This window comes from Ctenopharyngodon idella, chromosome 5 (assembly GCF_019924925.1).
Source record: "Ctenopharyngodon idella isolate HZGC_01 chromosome 5, HZGC01, whole genome shotgun sequence".
Lineage (NCBI taxonomy): Eukaryota > Metazoa > Chordata > Actinopteri > Cypriniformes > Xenocyprididae > Ctenopharyngodon > Ctenopharyngodon idella.
The window spans coordinates 23,260,049-23,285,365 of record NC_067224.1 but is presented as its reverse complement, the minus strand read 5'-3'; the positions used below and the strand labels follow the sequence as shown (position 1 = coordinate 23,285,365).

General features: G+C 37.1%; 1 protein-coding gene across 7 annotated transcripts in view; it reads right to left on the bottom strand.

Annotated features, from left to right (window-relative positions):
- klhl13 (kelch-like family member 13) overlaps positions 1-25,317 on the bottom strand; it is a 57,235-nt gene that overhangs the window by 4,113 nt on the left and 27,805 nt on the right. For 4 of the 7 annotated variants that reach the window (XM_051893017.1, XM_051893018.1, XM_051893019.1 and 1 more), the window contains 5 exons: positions 12,963-13,107; positions 9,181-9,313; positions 6,218-6,414; positions 5,316-6,111; positions 1,142-1,255 (listed from right to left, as the gene is read on the bottom strand). In XM_051893017.1, the coding sequence (XP_051748977.1) occupies positions 1,142-1,255; positions 5,316-6,111; positions 6,218-6,414; positions 9,181-9,313; positions 12,963-13,107 (1,385 nt within the window). Of the gene's footprint in view, positions 1-1,141; positions 1,256-5,315; positions 6,112-6,217; positions 6,415-9,180; positions 9,314-12,962; positions 13,108-17,379; positions 17,452-25,317 lie in introns of all 7 variants that reach the window. The other 3 variants (XM_051893013.1, XM_051893014.1, XM_051893012.1) reach the window with 1 other exon arrangement.

Here is a 25,317-nt window from a genome sequence, read left to right as displayed (position 1 = left end):
ATCACAGCTCTGTGTGTGTGTGAGTGTGTGTGTGTGTGTGTGTGTGTGTGTGTGTGTGTGTGTGTGTGTGTGTGTGTGTGTGTGAGTGTGTGAGTGAGTGAGTGAGTGAGTGAGTGAGTGAGAGAGAGAGAGAGAGAGAGAGAGAGAGAGAGAGAGAGAGATCACACTCCTACATACCTCAATGTTCATTATCACACAGAAACACACTCCTCTGATTCATGTCATCACTATCTCCTCCTCTCGCCACCCTATCCAACCAACCATCTCTCTTTTTCTCTCTCTGTTTATTATTCTCAGTGAAAGTAGGACTCATCTCCATAAAGCAGGATTTGAGCTGCAATCCTGTAAAGTGAGAATGTGATGGGAACAATCCTGCACAAGGCAGGTTAACACCCTGTGAGAGAGTGTCTGTGTGTTCCTCTTTTTGGAGAAGTTAATTTCTTGCCATCTGAAAGTGTTTTTGTGTAAAAGAGGGAACACACACTGATCTATGGAGAATCAGTTTGTGTGCGTGTGGTGAGAACATCTCATTCTCACCCTCCAGATATTCCTCTTCCTGTTAGCGACACCTTACCAACTACCTGATCTGTGAAAATGTGTTTGAGAATGAAGACGAGAATGTGTTTGAGAATGAGTACATTTTACATTTTCTCTAACTTGTGCCCGCATAAAATTTGAAGTGTGTGGTTTTGTGTTTTTCTTTTTTTCTTTTTATATTGCAACTGAATTATACTACAATGGATCTGAATCAAATCAAGATCTGATCGAGAGCTTGATTTTGTTTTAGTGGTGCATAACTTATTCACGACTCAACCAAATATATAACCAAAATATTTTTCCTTCTGATCAGGTTTCTTGTCTTTAACATTTTGTAAGAAATGCTTCTTGAGCACCAAATCATAATATTAGAATGATTTCTGAAGGATCATGTGACACTGAAGACTGGAGTAATGATCACAGAATTAAAACACAATTTAAAATATATTCAAATTGAAAAGAGTTATTTTAAATTGTATCATTTTGCAAATAAATTTCAATTTTAATAAAATAAATTAATCATTTAAAAAGTCTTACCGACCCAAAACTTTTGAACAGTGTTGTACACACATAAATAACAAACATATGGATGTGTGACAGGTACCTGAAATGTACATGTATCCTCCGTAAACAGTGCCTGCGTGTCCATAATGAGGCTCGTTCATTTTGGCCACATACGTCCACTCGTTTGTCCTAGGGTTATAACACTCCACAGTTGCTGGAGAAAGATAAGAGACAGTGAGAATTAGAGATGAAAACAAGGTCTCGAATGCTAAGAAAGATGACTAGACTAACAGCTGAGTTAATGTGGATCCAGGATGAGGTCTAAAGGGGACAGAAAAAGCATTCTTCTACATTAGTCATGCTCTCACAAACAGAGAGAACTGGGACGCTTTAGTGATCAATTATACAGAACCAAACTAATGTACTTGCATTAGAACAGATGCAAGTTTAGACTCTGATGACTATAAATATTGTGGTCCATTGGCACTGGAAGATGAAATAATAATCATTATTGAGGAATTTATACAATATGAACCAAAAAAAAATAAAAAATATGGTACAATAACCACTGACTTCTGTACACAGAAACCTCTACTTCACCTTGTTAAATATTCAAAGAAGACTGCTGGCTGCTCTTATCTAATCTCTCTAAATCAGAAGCAATGTTAGTTTTATAAAAGCATTTGTCCACACAAATCAGATCACTATGAGAAGATCTGATACAGGCAGATGCATTATTAATATCTAGTGATCTTTATCTCAGGTACACTGGAGATATATTTAAAAAAAAAAAAAAAAAAAAAAAAGACATCACAGAACAAGCTCTTAATGCGGAGTCTGGCTTCTGGTTAAAAAAAGATACAAGGGCAATAAACTGTGACAACATGAAATAAGTATTTATTGGCAGTATATTGAACCAACTGTATGTATAATCCTAAAAAACAGCAGGTGGAAAATGAGTGATGGAGGTTTATGACTCTCCTACTGATATTCATATTATCTGATATAAAGAATTACACATAATTATGGGTATTTAAACTAAATATGGGAGACCATTTGTTCATTATACTTCACATCAGCATAATTTTACTGTGTACATGTAATTTTTTGAAAGTTTTTGAAACTAAATGGTCTATGGTGTGGTTGACCCTTCCATGGAATTGCCCAAAAGCAGCGAGGTCTAGATTAAAGTTCATTACAGTATAGAAAAATATACAGCACACTATTAAACACAGACAGCCTGTTTTCCCACTAATGATCGACTACAGGAGAGTCTGTGTCTGTTCTGACTGATAAAGAACCAAATATACAACTCTCAGAGCTTTGAAAAAGCCTTCATATCAGTAAATTAACGAGACAGACAGTGCCACTGAGAGTCTGTCCTCAATCTATGGTCATAAAAATCACTCGCACATCAACATTCACTCAATCTTCATGACCTCACACAGACACATATTTAATAGCCAGGCCTCATTTATAAAAACAGATGATCACACTTTTAAAACAAGTTTAATAGGGAAAAAAGCACTGCATTACTGGTCATTTTGCATCTATGTAACAATTCCTAATAAATTCGGATGTTGAACGTAACCATTTTTTTCCCTTGAGAGCCTATGCCTTCTGCATATTTTCAGATATGAGGCCACATCACTAGTTATCTGGGTACTGTAGCTTTTAAAATCAATCACTTGTAATTTGAATCAAACTGCACTGCAATAATAGCGAGTTCCAGCAAATCTTGTACTGAGACTGACAATCAAGCACACTGGGGCAGTAATATTAGACAGCAGTTAGAGTCCTCAAACAGTACGGGGTAAAAAGATTAAATTCAACTCAAAGCAATAAATTCCACTTGACCGCCATGACGGTGGTCGCTATAGAAACATGGGCGACTGAGCGCTAGGCGCTTGAGAGTGTGTGTGAGTTAATGTAAACTGTATCCAGAAGGCTGTAAGTAAGTTTTTTTTGTGTGCTTTTTCTCCCTCTCGCTATGGAAGTGAGCATGCCAGAGTTCATTATCAAATCTCTATAGTGTGTGACCTGTGTGTGTTTGTCTCTTTCCTGTCAGTTGTGGGCTGCTTTACATATCTGATCATGGACCTGTGTGGTCTGTGTAAAAGAGACGGGTTGTGCATTTGTGTGTATAGTTAAGAGGAGCATTGCTGAGGATGATGGTAAGGTTATATTGGTTTGTGTGGAGACATGCATCTCTATGTCCTGTTTTGCTATGTGGAGCTGCCCCTGCATTTTAATTATCTCTGTTTCTTCACCTTCACCTCTGGTTAAGCTCCACCTTTGCCTGATGCGGTCCATCATACAACAGTAGCCAGTAAAATTGTGACTACAAAGCAAATGGTGCCAAATGCAAGATACTTTTTTCAAAATCTCTGAGAGGGCCGTTTCCACAAAAATACATAAATCCTGTATACTATTACTATTTTCTGTTGTAAGCTCTTTTTGCTCTCAAATGGCAAGTCGTTTTTTTTAATTTTCACGGTTGCTCCATCCATGCGTATCACCAATGATTCCTCACTCGTGTCATTTCCAGGGCTCTTAAACTTCTGTATGGTGATCTAATTTCATTTGGGAGGAGTAATGTTTATATATGTGCCTGAACAATCAGATGAACTCAAAACCACAGATAAATATCATTGCTATCTGTCTTGAATGCATATTGGATTAATGCATATTAAAGTGTAAATTAAAGTGACAAAACAATGCACTACAGTTACATCACTAAATAAGATTTGTATGTTTTTCTCCACCACAATTAGATTTGTGTGAAATCATCTTTCATTTTAATTTTAAGACTGAGTCTTTTCAAAAACCTACAAAACCTCACTCTGAAATAAAAGTATTTATTTGACCACGCTAAAAATAAATAAGATAAAAATGTGTGGGTGGAACCATCACGTAACTTAGGCTTTGTTTACACTTGGTATTAAAGGGTTAGTTCACACCAAAATGAAAAAGATGTCATTAATTACTCACCCTCATGTCATTCTAAACCTGTAAGACTTTCGTTCATCTTCGCAACACAAATGAAGATGTTTTTGATGAAATCTGAGAGGGTTTGTCCCTCCATTGACTGCCTTTGCAATGACCATTTTGATGCTTCAAAAAGCTAGATAAAAGAGATCGGAAAACTAGCTGGCTAGATAAAAATAAAGAAATCGGAAAACTAATCCATATGAATCGAGCGGTTTCTGAAGAGACTCGATTGCTTTTTATGATGAACAGATTTAATTTAGGCTCTTACTCGCATGTAAACATTGATCAGCGAACATAAGCAGAAGCTCAGCCAATAATGAAAAAACACAAGAACAAACCTCTTCCAGAATCTCAAACGTGCTGCGTAACCAATGAGGTTCATTCTCGTGTGTTATGCAGCACGTTTGAGCTTTTTTTTTTTTTTTTTATCTTATTGTGAAACAATCCATCAATGCAAATGTTTCATTTTTCTTAATTCAATTTTCATCCAAATGTCAAGACATCTCTCAGGTGATGTATGTCGGACTGCTCTAATAATTTAGTCTGCTTTAACGCTGCCCCTTTCTTATAATTGACTGCAAACTCATATTTACCCCTTTTTCAGCCCGGTAAACTGGAGCCTGGAACCCACACCGGAACCGTGTCGGTAGAAAAGGGGTAAATCAGATCTGCCATCATCTAATCAACATCCGAGGAACCAAGTCACCACCTACATTTTTTTCTTTTTTTACTCAGATTTATGCCACAAAACATAAAAATGAGCTCCCACTACTTCCGTAATTGCAACTAAAATAAATTTTGATGGTGTCATGCTCTCAGCACTCAATAATTCACAGCTCAAAACACATTGGGGTCAGCACAAACCCTGCCTGGTTATCCTTACTGCATGTAAACAGTATTTTAATGTGGTCTGGGTTGTATTTTTTTAACCTAGCATAATTCAGTCTATGGTTCAGAAGAAATGGTTCAAGTAAACCAACCATGTTTGTACTTGCCTAATTATACTAGCTTTTACAAAAGTGATAGAATTTTTTGGGTCACAGCCCATCACCCTTTAGGGGGCAGCACTGCTTACAAACTAACTCCTCTTCAGGATCAAGTCAAATCTTTCTATATTTAGGACCAAGCAAAAATATCAAGATCTTCTCAGCATTTTCAAGATTTAGTACTGCAAACACACTCGTCCTAAGGTTATATTTACAAAACATGTCAACAACTGAAGCACAGCGTGTCCCTTGGAAATCTGTCCCCTGCTGTGACACTAAAATCCCTTCCTGACTCACCCAGCTCTCCTGCAGCGTTTCTCCCGCCCACAGCGTATAGATGTCCTTTGAGAGCGCTCAGATGAAAGAAGGTCCTCTTCTCATTCAGACACGCCACCTGAATCCACTTGTTATACCTTGGGTCGTATCGAAACACAGTATCCACAGCTGTTTTACCTTTCGTGTCATAGTTACTTTGTCCCCCGACAACATACAAAAAGTTCCCGATGACTGCGATCCCGTGCTGGTAGCGCGGGGCGTCCATGGGTGCCAGTGCCTTCCATTCGTGTGCTTTCTCGTCAAAAAGTCGTAACTCTTTACTTACAACCAGCTGTTGCCGTAGCACGCCCCCTAGCGTCACTAAATGGGTACTGTCTGAACGGATCGCAGTTCTTTCCGACTGCATCACCGGCTGCATGTATGGCATCATCTGGTAGTTGCTGGCTTCTAATAAAAGATTAACACATGTATTGTCTGTACGCATGAAGTCGACAGTTTGTACGTGGTTTATGAGTTCTGTTGGGCTCATGAGGGGGAATCGGATATTGCGCATTAGCTTGGCGGCGTATTCCATGCGGCCTTCTTCATAGCGTAACCAGCGGCACGCGGCTTTAAACAGGTCCAGCTCGCTGCAGTGTTTTAGACTGTTGGAGGAAAGCACAAACGCTAGACGTTCGAATGGAAGTTTTACAAACTCGCCAGTGCCGAGCAGCGAGGGAAAATTCTTTAGGATGAAGTTGTTGACGTATTTGTCCACCTCCGTGAGGTTGTAGGTATTGGCGATGCGCCCCACTTCTACACAGTTGTCCAACGACACCTAAGAGGAAGGAGGAACTGCGAGTTAGTACTTAAAAAAAAAAAAAAAAAAAATACACAGCAGAACTTAAGTGCTCTCATTTGAAATAGTTTGAAGAGTGTCCTACCCCAGAAATGAGAAAGACTTTGCAGAAGTCAAGGACAGGCAGGATCTGGAGAAAGCTAGCAGCCTCTAGGGTGTCCTGTAGATTCTCCATGTTGAGAGAGAGTTTGGCGGTGTAAATGAAGTCTATAATCTTCTTTAGCCCTATTCGATTCACACCATGCAGCTTTATACACATCAAATCCTGCTCTTTCATTCCACCTGAGGAAAAAAAGAAAGAACGAGGGGAAGAGATGACAGAGGGAGGAGATGAAAGTGAGAGAAAATCAGTGCAAAGAAATATTCAGGCAAAACACATAAAATAGGGGAAAAGGCAGATGAAGAGAACAAGGAAGAAAAGAATGGAGGAGGGATCAGCAAAAAACGATGCAAACGAGCGGATCAAAGGCAGAGAGGGGAGAGTGACAGAAACAATAAGGAGAATGAGAGAAAAAGGAAAAGAGAGAGAAGATAAGCGAGTCTTACTGCCAGCTGTCACCAATTCTCTTTACCATGATAATGAGCCACTTATTCAAGAGCCACGTTTGAAATAAATCAAACCACTTTCATTAATTCAGATATGATTTCTCAACTATGTGGCGATGGAGAAAGAGAGGGAGAGAGACAGAGAGCAAAAAGGATAAGTAGAACACAAGGGGAGAATGAAAGAAAGTGTAACAGACAGCAATTATGGGAGTTTTGCAGTTCTGAAATGCTCATGGCACACATGCTGTAGCAAGACTTTAATGAGCTTTGAAAGAAGACTAGTGACCTATCATAAGATGAACAGAGACAGCACATTTCTCAGCTACATACACAACCAAACTGTAACGCTGTGTCGTAACCTGATGGGATCTCTTAGAAGGCTGTACACATGACCTGACACAATCACAGCCAATCAGAAGATATTTAATCTATCTGCTTTAACAATATAAGATGATGACTTTTGGGTCAATTAGATTTGATGGCTGTGGCTACCTGCCGCAATGTTGCAGAAAGAGAAACCGTGCCCGTTACAACTGGTTTGGACAAAAATTCAGATTGAAGAGCTTTGAAGAGTTATTATTCCACAATACAATGGCTAAACTGTTTATTTTATCAGAATAGAGTAAGGAACAAATTAAGGTTTCTCAGATTATGGTATGTACTGTTACAGACAAATTTTGGTTTATTTACCAGGTCCAGTTATGCCGGGTTCAGATGAAACAATATTTTTGTCGGTGTCAGATTATACGGTTTTGACTCCTAAAGTCATGGACAAGAAACGTGTCAGACTACACGTTGTTACCCGACCATTCATCGCGCGCCGTCTTTAACCACGTGCATGCTGTCATCGAGAAGGCAGGACTATCGACTAACAGAAGGTGCTGTGAGCGTAAACAAACAATGGCTAGCAGCTGCTTTGCTGTGTCTTTTCGTCAGAAAAGCCCAAAATTGGACGCATCTGGATTGCATGGATATTTGGATTTCCTCCAAAGAGAACTGAGGTAACACATGTTTTCTTTACCTTTTTTCACTCTGTCACGGTAACTTAGTCCCTCGAGGAAACATAAATGCAGGAGTATTGTTGCCATAGATCCACAAACATTTCCTCCACATTTCATCCATTGTAAAGTTCCACCTAGCAGGAATGATACCATTGTCTCTTTCATTTTGGCATGTTTGAAAGCATGTAGAAATGCGCTTCTGTGCTTTTATTGGCCAGTGTCACACATGTGACGGAACTCGTTGTGGATGACCGGGGAAAAAATTAAACATGCTAGTCTTTCTGTCGTGACACTGTGAAGCATTGCATGATGACATCCACTATGACATACTACACAAGCTGAAACGATCAAATCTTGTGTCCCTATGCCCCATTGTCGTTAACGAATCCCCACGACATCCATGTCAAGCAGATCATGGCAAAATCAGGCTAAAATCGTGTAGTCTGAACCCGGCATTACAGTACCTTTGTAGGGCAGTAGTCATCATGGACTACTGTTTTGTTGCTCAAGAAACATTTCTTATCATTAAATAGGAATGTAATTAATACAAATAATTTGTAACATAAATGCCTTTATCTCCCTTTTTTATTCAGGATCCTTGCTGAATAAAACTTTTTAACAGTAGCATACTGAATGGCTAAACAACCTAGTTAGTGTTCATATCACCACTGTTTAAAAATTGAACTCTGAATTGATTCTTTTTCTGGACTGATTCAGAATCTTGATGATTCAATGAATCGATTTTCCCCCAGCAGCTCTAGTTAGGAAATGGTGTAAGCCTGCATAAAGAGTATTCCCTGGACACGCTGCTCCTTCATAATTGTTTTAGTGCTCTCTCATAATAGTTTTGTGTTAAAAACTCATCCAGGGTTTGGTAGTATGCAGTATTAAGAGGCATAATTATTTAGGGAATAGCTGAACTCAATTCAAATAATGAAATGAAGTTCTTTCCATTGAACACATTATCTCTGAACAAGCTTCCCCAAATAACCCCGAGCTAATCTCTTGCTTTCTTATCTTTTTCACCTCTCTTGCTTTGTTCTTTCTTCCCAAGAAAGAGAGTGTACTTCTGAGAGAGAGAGATAGAGAGGGCGAGTGAGGGAGGGAGTGAATGGAGGGAGAATCAAGAACATTCTGAGCTCTGAAGGAAAATCTCTGGTGTGACTAAATGAGACTGACATGCTACTGATATTTACATGACTAACAGACTAAACAAAAAAGAAGAAGAAAAAAAAAAATGTAAAAGAAGATTTAAAGAGATCAAGCCAAGCACAAACAAAAATAATCCAGTGTAGCTGATTATATAATATAGTAGGTAACATTGAGGAAACATTTTTTTTATATTAGCTTTCTCTTCTGACCTCTAGGTCCAAAAAACAAAAACAAACAAACAAACTCTCTCTGTTTTTCCTTCTTCCTCCCTTTATCCCTTCCTCACCTGGAAACTTGGCTTCACCTCACCTAATCCTTTGTTGTCCCATGTCTTGTTTCTCTTGCTCACCTGTAAACATGGCTTTAAAGTAGTCGCTGGAGGAGGCCATCATGGCTCGGTGAACAGGAAACGCTTCATCCCCGTCTCCCGCCACCAACGTGACATCACACAGCAGGCCCTCTATCCTCAACTGGTCAAAACCCTGAGAGATGGAGAGAATAAAATAATACGGAGGAAGTGAGAGAACTGACAAGCTTTTCTGTAATGCACTTAATGAATTCACTGAGGAGGAAAGAGAATGAACAAAAAGGTCTTGAGAAAAAAATTAAAAAAACAACAAAAACATTAAAGCATCTGTTGTTATCACCCATTAAAACAGAGAATGTTAAGGAGTTGTATCATTACTATGCGTCCCATGAGCGTCGTTTCTGAATAAAATATTGTGGGGTTAATTAATGAACAGGAGGTCAGATACATGAGGGGACTGCAGCAGAGATGGGATCCCACGGCGGAGACAAGCCATAATTAACAGGACAGAGCCATCGTCCACTCTCTCTCTCTCTCTCTCTCTCTCTCAGAGTGCTGTGTCAGGCTCAATCCACTAGCATGTGCAAAAGCAAATGCCAAGCATGTGATAGGACATGAAATAAGGCACAATCCAATCAGTGATACACTTACTGAAATTACACATAAGCTTTTTAAGCACCAAACTGTGTACTACACCCTCTGGGCTGGAGTTTTACAAATATGCCACGAATCACGATAAACATGGGAAAGCCAGCTGGCTGTCTTTACCGGCCTCATAACATCAGTGTCTGATGCAAAATCTAAAACTAAAATCTTTGCCTGTGATGTGCCTCGTTCATAAGTCACCTTGGATAAAAGCATCTGCTAAATGACTAAATGTAAAAAAAGAAAAGAAAAAGAAGATTTTTCTGCATCTAACGTGAAAGTAAAAGCATTTTACATATACAAACACTGTGTGTGGGTGTGTGTGGACTGTGTATAAAATATAGCCAACATTTTTATATAATAATAATAATAATAATAATAATTAAACTAAATAAAATAAACTATTAAGACTTTAAGCCACTACTATTAAAAATAATAATCATCATTATTATAAAAATGTTACAATTAAACAAAAAATAAATAGAATAAAAATATATAAAAGCAACTCCGACCTAAAATATTAATTGTGCTAGTTTTGTCAGCAGATTTACACAGCTTCTTTATCAGGAAATGGATGTGCAAAACAAAAAACATATGCCAGAAACACACTAAACCTGCATCCTCAGCTAAAACTCTCATTCTGTGTGTTCAGAGTGTGAGGACACACAGCGCCTGCGGATAAACATCAAATCAAATGAACTGAGAGCTGTTTCCCAACAAATCACTGGAATCAAATAATTTTTCCAGCGGTTAGTGATACTGTAGGGGGATGAGGGCTGCTGTGCTTTAGGACACGTGTTATGTGACAGATTTCAACTGAAATGAAGTCATCATGCCAGACATGATAAGCGGCTGTCATGGTAATAGTTTTCCTTTCATCCCCAACACCAGGGCATGTGTGCTTGTGACTATGGTATTTTACAAACACTGAGAGTGTGTAATAATGTTTGGGTGTCCTTAACCGTGTGTGCTATGAAATGTTATTAATCTCCAGCATGTGCCTAGACTGATAAGTTCAAATATTGTTTATCCGTATTATCTTGATTTAAACGAACTGATTCAATCTTAATAAAATGAATTTTAAGTTCACATACACACAGCCTACTTCCTCTCACAGCAGTAGCTGGTTTCAGCCTGAATGCCGATCAGATGATCGATGACAGCTGTCAATGACATTGTGATGGGAATCAATAGAGTGACCTCATCACATCAATGTCAGTGCTGATGCAACCAAGAAAGCACGCAATGCGTGAATGTGAATGTGTCTGTGTGTGTGTGTGTGTGTGTGTGTGTGTGTGTGTGTGTGTGTGTGTGTTTGTGTACACTCTTATCCCACGCAAACAAACCGTGAACCTACACTACTGTTCAAAAGTTTGGGGATGGTAACATTTTTTAATGTTTCTGAAAGAAGTCTCTTATGATCTCCAAGGCTGCATTATTTGATCAAAAAGACAGTAAAACAGTAATATTGTGAATTAAATATTATTACAATTTAAAATAACCATTTTAAATTTTAATCTATTTTAAAAAAAACATTTATTCCTGTGGTGGAAAAGCCATTACTCCATTCCTCAGTATCTATGTTTCTCTCTAAAGTTGCGAATTTAACTTGTGCCCAAAATGGGAATATGACATAAAACATTTGCGAATAAAGCAGCGTTTCAATCCAGTGAGTCGAAGAAAACAAAATCGTCACTTCCTAATAAATTGGCACTAAATATCACTAAGAAAAGTAGGATATAATATTTTTTATATATAATAAATGACTTGCATTTCAGAGCATGCACACGAAATGCAATAAATGCATTTCGGAGGAAGATGCCTGCTGTTTGAGAACGCAGTTGTGTAAGACGGTTCTGAAATCGGTCCGCTGGTTAGTACAGTTATGCCGTCCCATTGCAAAGTCACGTTTTTTTTTGTTTTTGCACAGAGGAATTTATTTGGTAAATGTGTTTCCATTGTAGTTCATGCACGTTTTCTTATCAGATAAAAATGTATCCGACTCACATTTTTAGAATTTATGCTCATCTTGCCATTTCCATCCAGCAGTTTTTTATGCGACATCACAAAATGCATATAATAGGTGGATGGAAACATAGCTAGTGTCACATGATCCTTCAGAAATCATTCTACTATGCTGATTTGGTGCACAAGAACCATTTCTTCTTATCAACACTGAAAACGGTTGTGCTGCTTAATATTTTTGTGGAAAGCATGATGCATTTTTTCAAGTTTCTTGATGTATTTATAAAAAGTTCATAAAGAGCAGTATTTATTTGAATTAGTATAGACCATTTATAATGTTACAAAAGATTTCTGTCACTTTTGATCAATTGAATGCATCCTTATAAAATGTGAATAAAAGTATTAACTTCTCTCTCGCTCTCTGTCAAAAAACAAAAACAAACCTTACCCACCCCAAACTTTTGAAAAATAGTGTATTTGCATGTCAGAAGGTCAGTCACACTTAAACTTTTTGATTTTTTTCTTTTTGAAATTTAAAAATCAGTCTAAGCAAGTGAAGAGAACTGTGTGGTTTCCCAGAAACTTTTCCATGTCTGCAATTGGTCAGGTAAAACAGTGCTGGCTCTCAAACAAACAGCAATGTTTTGATAGTGCCATAGAGCTACAGTTTATACACTGGATATAAATTATTATAGAATTATAATTAACATTGGAAATATGGCTATTACTACAATGACTCATTTTTAAACTTCTATATTATTACATAAAAATAGTCCACTGAAGAGAACACCATGCATCAAGAGGGTTAAATCAATATGAACAGATGCACACAAACAGAGGGAGTCAGGTGACCTTCCCTTATTGATCTGTCTGCAATGACTCGCTGGCAAATTCCAATTAAATTCTAACCTTTGTTCCCACACAAGCACATGCTGAAACCTGCCAGGTGACCTGCAGAAAGGTGCTAATGAATGTTCTTATGGACCTCAGGCAGGACTCTGCCCACCACAGATGATGATGGTGATGATGATGATACTAATATCATCTTCATGTGTGAGCTAAAGCTAGACTGCCAATAACAGCAGAGATGACCTTCACAGTCTCTTCCAAACACACAAACTCTCATGTGTGACATGACGCCAGAGTGACAGATGGTGACGCCCCACATACCCACCCCGACGTTTAGTAAGAGACATGTAATCACACACACTCACCTGTAAAACCACAGAGCTGTGTGTGTTGCTGGTAAAGAAGCGTGTATTTCCTGTTTTCGAGGCCTGCAAGTGGGAGGAGAGCCCCATTTCACTGCATCCCAGCGATACCTTCATCATCTGAGCATCATCATCCTCCACCAGTGATCTGCCCATCAGAGAGAAAAAGGCAAGGTTAATATGAAGGAGTAACCTGTTACGCGTGAGAGTGGTACAGACAGAGCTGTGCCAAAAGATCAAATATGTTTGACTGCAAATATGTTTAATTCATTACATACGAAACAGATGTGGTGCTTCCTGATTCATCATTTAACACGAGTACAGCACAGAAACCCACCTCAAATGACACAACTGAATGTTCACAACATGTAGAACGTTAGTTTCCCACCATCACACAGAGGTTTAACACAATGTGACATGAGGTCAAAAATAGGCCTCTCAGAAATTAACCTAAAAGTAATAATTATGAGAAATCTTCTGGGTTTTTTTTTTTTTCTTTTCTTTTTTCCCTCTTTGGCCATGTTAACATTACTGGCCAATAATATTTTAGAGCACATGTATAAAAAAATAATGCAATCCAATAAAATTGGCCTACATTGTTTCAGATGTTGCGGGCAGCTAGTTTGACCTTTTCCAAGTCTAATGGTAAAAGAGCAAACAGTCATAACATTTAAAGAAATTAATACTTTTATTCAGCAAGAATGCTTTAAAAATTGATCAAAAGTGACAGTAAAGACATTTATAATGTTAGAAACTATTTCTAAAGAATCCTGAAGAGGGTCAGGGTTCCCACAAAAATATCAAGCAACTGTTTTCAACATTGATAAGAAGAAATGTTTCCAAATATTACCAAACCAACAAACTCTCAGCAACTCTGTCACTGAAAAGCACAAGGCAAGGGATGGACACAAGAAGATTTTCAAGTCAGTGAATATCCACTGGAGTACGGTTAAACTGAGTGTAAGAAAGAGACCACTGAGTGAGACCACATAAAGGTAACTCTGAAGGAGTTACAAGCTCCAGTGGTTGCTCAGGTGCTCAGCAGTTACAGCTTTATGGAAGAGTGGCACAAAGAAAACCACTGTTTAAAAATGCCATATCACAACTCTGCTACAATTTGCCAGAATATGGGAAACACTGAAGCAGTCACACATACATGACAATAATAAACTTAGCCCAAATTAAGGCTGCAACTAACAATTATTTTGTTAATCAATTAGGCCTAATCTATTTTTTCGATTAATTGGATGAAAAATCTGAAAATTATTATACATTAAATTTTTTTTTATTTTAAATTTATTTTAAACAATGTTATTCCACATCCTGCCCAATGCTGTCCTCTAAAAAATGCGTAATATAAAAACAAATATAGTGAATGTATCCATGTTGGCTATGCTGTACATAAAAAGCAAAAAAGGGTTAAAATACAAACATTACATTCTAAACCAAAAAAACAAAACAAAACAAAAAAAAAACAGATGGCTATTTTAAAGCAGAAATTAAAATGACTAAATTAAAAATAATGAACAAAAACAAAAGCTTAAAATGTTACCTTGGGAGGTATGAAGATCACACATTTACTCATCTGAACACAGTAATTATATTACATTAATGGGCTATTCCAACAATAGTGCCTTTACTGTTACTGCTGTCATAAATATGATTACTTGTGTTACATGTAGAATTTTAAACTTAGACTTAATTTCTAACAAAAAAATATTTCAGCAAAATGTGTATTTTAGTCAGAATTATTGAGTCTGTTTGATGCGCATGCGCCCACTGCCGCTCGTTCATTGAAATCTGTGAAGTTTAACAAGACTCGCTTGTTGTCAGAATATGCAAAATGGAAATACTCGCAGAACTTTCTAACATTTACAGATAAGGATAGAACCTTAAATGTTATCGTTTAACCATAAACACGTCGGCTCCACTGCGGTGGCAGCATCATGCTTGGGAAATGCTTCTCCGCACACCTAGAAGACTTGAGAGGGTAAAATGAATCAGAAAAATACAGAGTAATCCTAAAAAACCTAACAGTGTCTGAGAAATGACCTGAAACTAAAGCCAAAACAAATGAGGAATGGCCTAAAAACACCAATATCCTGGAGTGGCGAAAAAAAAAAAGAAAAGAAAAAAAAAGACAGTATGTGAATTACTCACTTTCATCAGTGATCGGTCTGACTATTCTTACGATTTGATTTAAACCTTTCAATGCTGCAGTTCCTAATAAAGTTGCTGGCCAACTGGCTCTGTTTTATTTACTTACTGAAGCCAATTTGTTTTCACAATTGGCGCTTGGCGAGTGTTAATTTTGGAACTTGTGAGCACATGAAATGATGAATAATTAAAAAGGCCTCATAATAACCACTTATGGTTACTCTGGGGCTAAGCAATGATGGCTCTTAAAGCATGTGCATTTTCAGACAACTAAAGAATTGTGTGCAGGCAGGACAGTGGCAAATGTATTAGGGCTGGGTATTGACACAATTTTCACGATTCGATTCGATTTCTATTCACATGCTTGCGATTCGATTCGATTATGATTTCGATTCGATTTTGATTATTTTGGATGTAGTATATCAGTTACAGTACATGGCAAATTTTCTAAAGGGAAAAAAAAAATAAAAACTCAACTAATGCTGTAAACTACACGTGGGAGTCAGTTGGTACTACTTTACTATAATAATGAAGGTTAAAATTAATTTATATGCAAACACTTAAATTACACTTAAATTTTAATAATAGCCTACTTAATTTTTTTTTTTTTTAATAATTAATAAAGTTTAGAATTACATAATCACATTTAATCCAATTCGTTTTTTTTTTTTTTTTTTTTAATTTAAATCGTGGCTGACATAACTGATTTATTCAAACATGCATTAAATATTGAAGAACATTATAATGAATATGTAACGGTGCATAGCTATATTTATCAGAATGCTGCTTTCTAGAGTTCATTTTTCTAGCTGACTAATGAGTTTATGGTCACTGAATATGTTTTTCTGAGGTAAATGTGACGTTACGTGACATTGTTTACAAGCTGTTTTATTGATGTCTTTCTGCGGTTGAAACACTGAGCTATTACACGAGACATGGTACGGATTTCAGTAAGTTGTAGGCTACTGTGTATTTTAACATACCTTCAGGTGTTTATTCATGTTTATTTCGCGCTGTAACTGGTATTAAAGCGGAGGAGAGGATGTTTAGATGCGCTCCGTGCTGCCGCTTCTCTTTAACTGAGGTGCTAAAACGATCTGTCACGTCACATTAAACAGCGCCAAAACGGTATTTATTTTTTGAATCTCATAATAAGATGGACGTGATTTGAAATCTGAGACTTTGCTTCATATCAAAGGTAACAAAGCACAAAGATTATTGCGATTTATTGGATGGGAGACGCGCTACATGTTCTGTTGATTCATCAACCAAAAACAGACTAGACTAATCGATTCTCGAGAAATCGATATTGTTTACCCAGCCCTAATATGTATTATGAACAGATGTACTCAAACCTTTACCATGGAAACTACTCAAAGTTTTATGAATGAGGCCACAACACAATAACATCTATGTCACAGACCTTTCGCTCACAGCTTCATGCTTTTAATAAAGATACCCAACCAGGAACAAATAAATAAATCAATTTAAAAAAAGTCAAACACATCATCCTTTTATCTGGATTCACTGTCTTGGATGAAGGTCAGGGGTTTTGGGAGCAATCATTAAGTGCTATAGCACAAACTCTGGAGGTATGGGTGAACAAAACAAAAAAAACAAAAAAACAAAAACAAAAACAAAAAAAACAGTACTGTATTGTGATACTCTTGTCACGATACAGAATCAATACACTGCTAGCACTTATTTTCCATTTCAAGGCATTGGCAATTTAACAATGAATTTTAAATAATAAAAACAGTGGAATTCCTGCTGAAAAACTACATTCACAGAGCTACACGGGATTGTAGTTTTTTTTCCCCTCATTAAAGCCGTTAAATACACAGTCTTGAACCTTTGTCTTTTTGTCTGAAGTCAAAGTTCGTAACCTTGTAGCTGGTTGGCTTGGTTAATTTATAATTATAACTAATCAACAAAGACTTTTGGAAAAACGAATGGGAAAAACGTCCAGAACCAAGGCTGCTGAAAATGTGGGCGGGTACTATTGCACTCTATTGCAACAAAAAAAAGATAATAATACTTGTATCATGACCCAAGTTTCAACATAACATAGTGACGAAGGAACATGGATAATTCGCAGACCAACTGAGCTCTGGGGGAAGGGTCAAGCAGGTCAGGGAGTCACTACCAGACAATGAGAAGATTCTATGGTTAAAAAAAAAGGGGGGTAAAAAAAAAAGGAGATGACGAGAATGGCAGGCACAGTCACATGACACAAAGCACAGGCAGCTGATTGGTGCATTACCCTGTCAGGTGATAGGTTGGAGATGCAGCAAGCAGAGAGTGGGTGGTCCACACCACAAACGAGTGCTGGTGGCTGCCAAAAACAACGAGAGATATAGCATCACTAAACACACGCACATTCCCAGAAAACATGCAAACACTCGCAACACGAAGAAAAGTGTACACACAGACACAAATCACAAGCGTCAATCTGACAGAGAGTGAGAAATCACGAGGGTATTCATTCAATTAAGCAGTTTAGATTGATGTGAGCCTCTAAATTACTGATGAATTAGATGATGATGATTGTAGTGATACAACTCGGCTTGATGAAGACAATTTGACATGAAATGGCAAAGCATAACACGCACACAACAGACTGTGCTGATGGGATCAAGATAAGACATGACAAAGACATGTACAAACCTTTTATCCAACAAACGAAGACAGGTGGAATGATCCAACAACTGAAATCAGTATAAACTCACACTATGCACTAATCATCCATGAAATATGATGCAGAAGGACAACGAGAGATATTTAGTGATGAGGGGAGAGAATGAGATAAAACGCGGTGGTGCAGAAAGAATGAAAACGATACAGATGGATGGGGAGAGAGAGAGAGAGAGAGAACATGGGTAAGCAAAAGAGCATTAGCTTAACAGCATTCTTTAATAATTCTGTATTATGGAGAACGGGAAGAACAGAGCTGAACAAGACAGGAGAACAGCTGGCCTGTCACCCCACACACACACACACAGACGGACCTCGACATATTCTGCTTTGATTAACCAACATCCTTTTCAACTCTCCTGGACCAGATCCCTGCTTGTTAATTAGGATTTGAGAACACACACAAACACACACAAAGACGCACACTTTTCTCCCGATTCAGATCATACCTCTTCAAATCAGTTCAGTCACCCTGGGCATTCAGTCCTCAGAGAGAATTAGAAACCCACCTGAGGTCTGTCTGATAATGACACATCAAACATTAGCAAATTGGTGAACAGAGAGAGAGATGACTGGATTGATATTATAAAATGTGTTGTAGCATCTAAATATAACTGGCATTCTGTTGTGCCCTCTCTAGACTGTTCTTCCTAAAAAGACATTACAGTGAAGGACAACTTTAAATCTAGGACAAAAGGCTTGAGGGAGGGAACATATACCTGCTGTTACAGGAACTGTAGACTAAAGACTTTGAGTTGATGTTCAAACTGGTGCAATGTAAGATCAAGGTGTCGATTTATCGATTAAATGAAAGGGTTACATGACTTTTCCAGGAATAACTTAAGCTCTTTCGACTGTATCCGTGTCATGTTGTCAATTACCTCAGGAAATCATGTCAACTCTTCCTTTTAGGTTATAAGAACAGGAAATGCAGTAACAATGGAGGCCTAGCAGGCAAATGCCTCAGAGGGTTTCAAGTCCAAAATGTAAAGCTCAGATTTTTGTCAAGGCACTTTGGCTACCATTAAAAAGTTTGGGTCAATAAGCTTTTTAGTGTTTTTGAAAGACTTTTTTTAATGCGCACCAAGGTTGCATTAATTTAACCAAAAATAGTCAAGTCAAGTCACCTTTATTTATATAGCGCTTTTTACAATGCAGATTGTGTCAAAGCAGCTTTACAGTGATAACTGGTATATAATTTTGGCTGCACAGCATCTCATAAAGAAAATGGTGTCATTGTCCATCTTAAGTAAATTCAGTTTTGATTCATTCCGTTGTAAGAATCAATAGTTATTAATTTAGTTAATTTATCTATATCAGCACTGGAGTAAACAGTGTTGTCATCATCCAGCTCAGTTCAGTTCGCATATAATGGTGTCGATGCAGGCAGATCAGATACTGTATACTGTAACTATAATTTTATTTCACAATATTTCTATGTAAAATAACTGTTTTCTATTGTAACACATCTTAAAAAGTGTCACATGATCATTCAGAAATCATTCTAATATACTGATTTGCTGCTCACGAAACATTTCTTAATATTACCAATGTTGAAAACAGTTGCTACTTAATATTTTTGTGGAAACCATAAATACATTTTTCTAGGATTCTCTGGAAAAAAAAAAAAAACACATTCAAAAGAACAGCATTTATCTTTTTTTTTTTTGGGGGGGGGGTGACAAAAAAGTCGTTACTGCCACTTTTGATCAATTGAATGCATCCTTGCTGAAAAGTATTAACTTTTCTTTAAAAAAAAAAAAAAAAAAAAAAAAAATTCTTACTGACCACAAACTTTTGAACCGTAGTGTACATGAACTGTTTTGAAAAAAAAACAAAAAAACAAAAAGGTTGAAGTTGAATTGTTACTTCGTGGTGGGATTTAAGTGGATAAACATCTGATTACACATTACTGACATCATTACGACGATGACAAATGTGACTAATGCGCCACTCATTTTATCATCTAGTGTAGGAGCGTGTGTGTGGTTCCACACTACTGGTATAAAAGTGTGTGTAATTTGTGGGCAGAAAGTATGTGTAATTTGTGGGCAGAAATGTGGGGTTATTTTTTTTGTTTTAAATGCATATTGAAATTCCAGAAAAATCCACACGATTGTGCGTGTGACTCACTAGGCGACTCAGATCTGCTCGGTGACACGCACAAACAGATTTATCCCCCATTTAATGAGGAGACTGGAGTGTTGATTGAAAGGGTGATGATACAGAGATAGCAGACACTGATGAAGAGAGCAGATTCTGACAGATTAACATGAAACAACAAGATCTTACAAGCACCTCAGGCGACAAGACAGACATTTCTGTACAAAATGGCAGGGGGGTTAATATTAAATGATGTACAATAAGACGATGGTTCTGCAGCAAAATGCATACATTTTAAAAGGAATAATTAATTTATTGTTTTTATAAGGGAACAATTACAATATTTCCAATAGTCATTTACTTGATACATTTTGTAGTCACATTTCTGCATTGTTCTCAATTGGAGGCAGTATCAAAAACAGTGAATGTTAGGGTCAGAAATGAACAAGGGCCTTAGACAAAACTCCCATTGAATGTCCCCAAATAATATTCCATTCTAATTGTGCATATTATAGCATATAAAAAATATAGTGCCACACACATCTGAATTAATTGTAGGTGCACTGGATAAAAGTCCAAAATAAACTCAAAAAAAGAAGGAAAAAATGCATCCAGTAAAGAATTCATAATAAGATAAAGAAAAAGTTCAAATACCCGTTACAAAAAATCAAAAAGAAAGCACAAACATATTTTTGTCATAATTATGTTCATGCTTTCTTTTTGATTATTTAACTCTTTCTTTTTCTCATTTGTAATTATATATATTGGCTGCATACTATAGCATAAAATATGAGGCGATTTAATAAATGATCAGTCTGATAAATGTAGGGCTGCCAGCAATAGGCGAAAAAGGCTTGGTCGACTAAATTTTAATCAGTCGGTTAGTCGCAGAATTTTTTTTTTAATCACAGGTCAGGCAGTGACTGATTGTTAACACGGCTAGCCTAATGTTAGCAACTTTACATGGCCGCTCGCTCTATCATTAACATTAACCTAGATAAATGTGCAATAATATTAGGTGCATATCAAAGTGTTTGTGTGGAGTGTGAAAGCTAACTTAGTACAGCGCTTACTGCACAACATGTTTCACTTAACCTCCATGCCATCCGAGGGCATCTTCTCAAAGGCCGGTGTTATGGCTTCATTGTAAGCAAGACACGGAGCTCACTCCCCAACAACATGGATAAACTCGTGTTCCTTTCTCATAATTTGAGAAGACTGAGATCAGAGGGGAAAAAAATAGTGACGGTGAGTCAGGTATAGCCTAATTATCCATATTATTGTAGTGTTTCAGTTTGCTGCTATATTTTTATTTATTTGTTTTTATAAGTATATTTATTTTGTTTGTGTCGGGCCTCTGAGTTTTCATTATATGTTAAGGCTACTGGTTCGTCGACCTGATTATGATTGTTTATAATTTATATTTATGTCCTACATTTTAAAATATTTTCATGAAATTGATTTAAGATTTTTTTTTGTATGCGTTCTGATCTCGGAAAAGTTCATGCAATGTTTGCCAGTGTTGCTGTGGCAAACTTATTTCATATGCTCATCATTATGGTTTATTATTTCTCCCCCGATTAATTGACTAATGTCTTAAATGAACGACTAACAGTCGTCAAAGAAAATCTTTAGTCATGGGCAGCCCAGGGAAATTATATGTAAATAAACTGAAGTACACTGATATTTTTTTCCATGTAAGATGAATGTTTTTATATTGTTGGAATACATGCCTTAACTAAAGGTAAATAAATAAAATATTATCCCTATATGTAAAATTCAGGGCATTTGTGAATGATGGCATGATAAAATGACTGATTACAGAATGACAGTGAGATAAGCTGAGGCTGATTTCAGATCAGTGTAAACACAACTAAAGTCACAGTCACTAAATAGTACCATACTGCATAATGTCACGAAATAAACAAAAACCACCCAACAACGTATCCAAGTGGGAAAAAATTAGATCCCTGCAGCTCAACATTTTTCACTTAATTTCCCCAAACTATAAAAAAAGCATCTCACAGCTGCCATTTTATATTGTGCATAAAGGCCTCTTACGGATAAGTGTGTGCTGAAGCGTGTCCAGTGCGTTTGTTTGTGCTTGTGTACTGCTGAAGAGTTTCCACTCCCATAATGTTGTACAGACCTTCGTTTAGTCAAATAATGTGTTCCGTTTCCATTAGTTATTGAGGGAAACAAGCAACATCCATCTCTCTGCCACTTATTTGCAGTTCGCATGAATTCAAAGGGTCTGTTATCCAACTGTGGTGGCACAACTTTGATCGATTCAAACACACGGTTATATGATGTATATTATGGTCGAAATTCAGAGTATTCGCTCTGTACTTGACCCAAGGCTGCTCACCATTTCTTCATTAAAGTAATTCACATTTAAACATGACCTAAATCTGTGTCTGTAACACTTCAATCATTTTTTAATGAAACAATATGCTTATTAATTGCCAAACGAGTCAGATTTGCAGCACGTCTTTGGTAAACATGAGGGCCGACTCAATGGAGCACATGTGGTGCTGTTTTTATATGTTATCACATGACCACTCATGGACGTCCAGCTGCTGCAATTATGAATTGTTCCGACCTTAGACTGGGTTCAAAACAACCATGTTTTATTTTTATTACACATGCAGGGAGATGAACACAAGCCATCTGTGCAGAAGTTCTGCATCTGTTTTACAATCAGAATCAGAATTTATCATCTATTCTGTTCAGTTTGTGTGTGTTTATGTGGAGTGTTTATTAAGGAGTGAGTGACTCAAGGTTATAATCAATGGATTTATAAAATGTTACAGCTTTATGAAATAAACAAGACTGAGAAGGTATGAGGAAAATATTTCAGAATTACTGCATTTACACATAACACTTAAAAATTAAATCTTAAAAGATTGAATGCTAATTGAACTTCAAAGCTATAAAATGAGCATTGAAATGCTTTCTTCTTTTCCCTTCGCAATCTCTTCATATTTTGCCCTCCTCTTGCATTGCATTTCTTCCATTTTGCCACTTCACCTTCGCACGCTTTCTTCTTACCAAACATCCTCAACCTTCACAACACCCATTCCTCTTTCCTTCTCCGATCTCATTCTCTTTAGCTTTTGTTTTCTCCTCATCTTCCTTTTTCCATCCCATCTCTCCACCTCTCCCTCCAACTTTCTTCATCACTCCCTTCCCCCATCTGAGGTGATCTTGAGGTGAAAATTGGATTCCTGCATTTCCTTACTGACACAACAAGATTAAACAGATGTGAATAAATGAAGATGGATAAATACAAAAAGGGTCAGAAAGAGAAAGCGAGAAAAATCAGCTGCCTTTCCTCTCTTCTGACAGGTTTATGTTGGAGGAAGTGTAGACTTATTACATGATGAATATGATTTTGAATAAAGGTGTGGGAGTAAAACTAACATCAGAAATCACAAGGAAAGGAACTTTACATCTCGGACTGGCAAGAACACAAATGACTCACAGCAAACGACACGCTACTGCAGCACTAACTTATTTAATATAATCCCATTATTAAAATCATATGCTCACATGCAGAGCCTAAAATTAACACTTACCAAATGAAAATGAAAGTAAAAATTGGCTTTGGGATTGGGAGTTGCTCACCAGTTGGCTGGTAGCTTTATTAAGAACTGCAGGGCCCAAAATGAACTTTAATGGCAGGAATATTGTGCGCCATAGATATTTCTTAGCAGCTATTCTCTTAGAGCGACACAGTGACCTGCACTGTTTATCACAAATATGCAAGGAGCTACACAACCGTTTAAAAGTTTGGGTATATTTGGTAAGATTTTTTAAACTCTTAACGCAGCCTATGCTCTGAAATCGCAATATGGCTGCATTTACTTGATCAAAAATACAGTAAAAACAGTAATATTATGAAATATTACAATTTAAAACAACAGCTTTCTATTTTAATATATTTTAAGAGCTGATTTTTCAGCAGCCATTACTCCAGTCTTCAGTGTGACATGATCCTTCAGAAATTATTCTAATATGATGATTTAGTAAATCAAAATCAATGTTGAAAACAGTTGTGCCACTTAATATCTTTGTGGGAACAGTGATAATTTTTTTTAAGATTCAGCAATTATAAGAAACAAAAATCTTTTGTAACATTAAAAATATCTTTACGGTCACTTTTGATCAATTTGATGAATCACTGCTGAATAAAAAAAAAAAAAAATAACTCAGTAAAAAATATTTGAACAGTACATTCTCTTAATTCACCCGCCATTGGCAGGTGTGACAAAAAGCTAATTTTGGATCCTGCTCACATGTCATACTGTGTGGCACAAGGGGAGCCGATGAGGTCACATGATCAGAATAGCTAGCTACAGGCTGTTTGTAATAAACGCTAACCTGTACCACTATATTATTAGTCAAAACAGACCATGACACTTGTCAGAAAACAAACTTTCACTGAGAGGTAAGGACATTTGCTTTGAAGTAAAACAAATGCATACATTTTAGAAAAAGATTTAAAACCGTACCCAAGTGTTTAAATGTTTTTTTGTTGTGATATGAGTTACAGGTCATCGTCCCTACTTTTTTAGTTGAGTGAGAAGCTCAAGTCAGTTTTAAAAGTAGATCTTGAAATAGCTTTTATCTTGCAAAGATGAAAAATAAATAAATAAATAAAATAGACCAAAAGCAATGATGGACTAAACCAGATGCAAAGCATGCGAGATAAAATAGCTTGTGGCCTTCTCCAAACAGAATTTTGACTGAAAGTTAGTGTACAAAATTCAGAAAACATAAAAATTAATAAAGCAGGCCTCTCTAAATCTGCAGCAGTAAGAAGTCTGACACATCTCATCCTTTCATCTGAGATCACAAGGTAGAGAAGAAAAGTTGAAACAGAAGAATCCAACGTGAAAGGTGAATGTGAAAAGGACGAAATGCTGTCAGTTCTTGCCGACATTTCTGTGGGATTGACATTGTCTTCACAGGAGAAAATGCCGGTAGTAAAGCAAACACACCCTAAAATTCCTGGACGACTGTGATTCCAAAAATTTCAGGTAAACTTTTATCATTATAATGTAAAACAAGGTCAAGATCAAGGTCCTTGTAGCGGCAGATGAGCAGGACTTTAGATCTGCCACGACTGTGTACCGTCTTCACCTGTGTCAACACAAACACACACCCTTGTGTGCGTCATTCTCTTCCCCCCTGCGGCAGAAGCTCTCCGGCTGTCACTCTACATCACTCTTTTTAAGCTGAAGCCCAGGAATCCTTCAAGTCACAAATAAACATTTTTTCTTGAATGTGTCCTTAGGACTGTGTGCTTGTATTTTGTGGTGGTGCATTTGTTTGTTCTCCCTCTATCCTCAAAAAAAAAATATATATATTGCAAGTATTTTAGTGAGAATGGACACTTCTC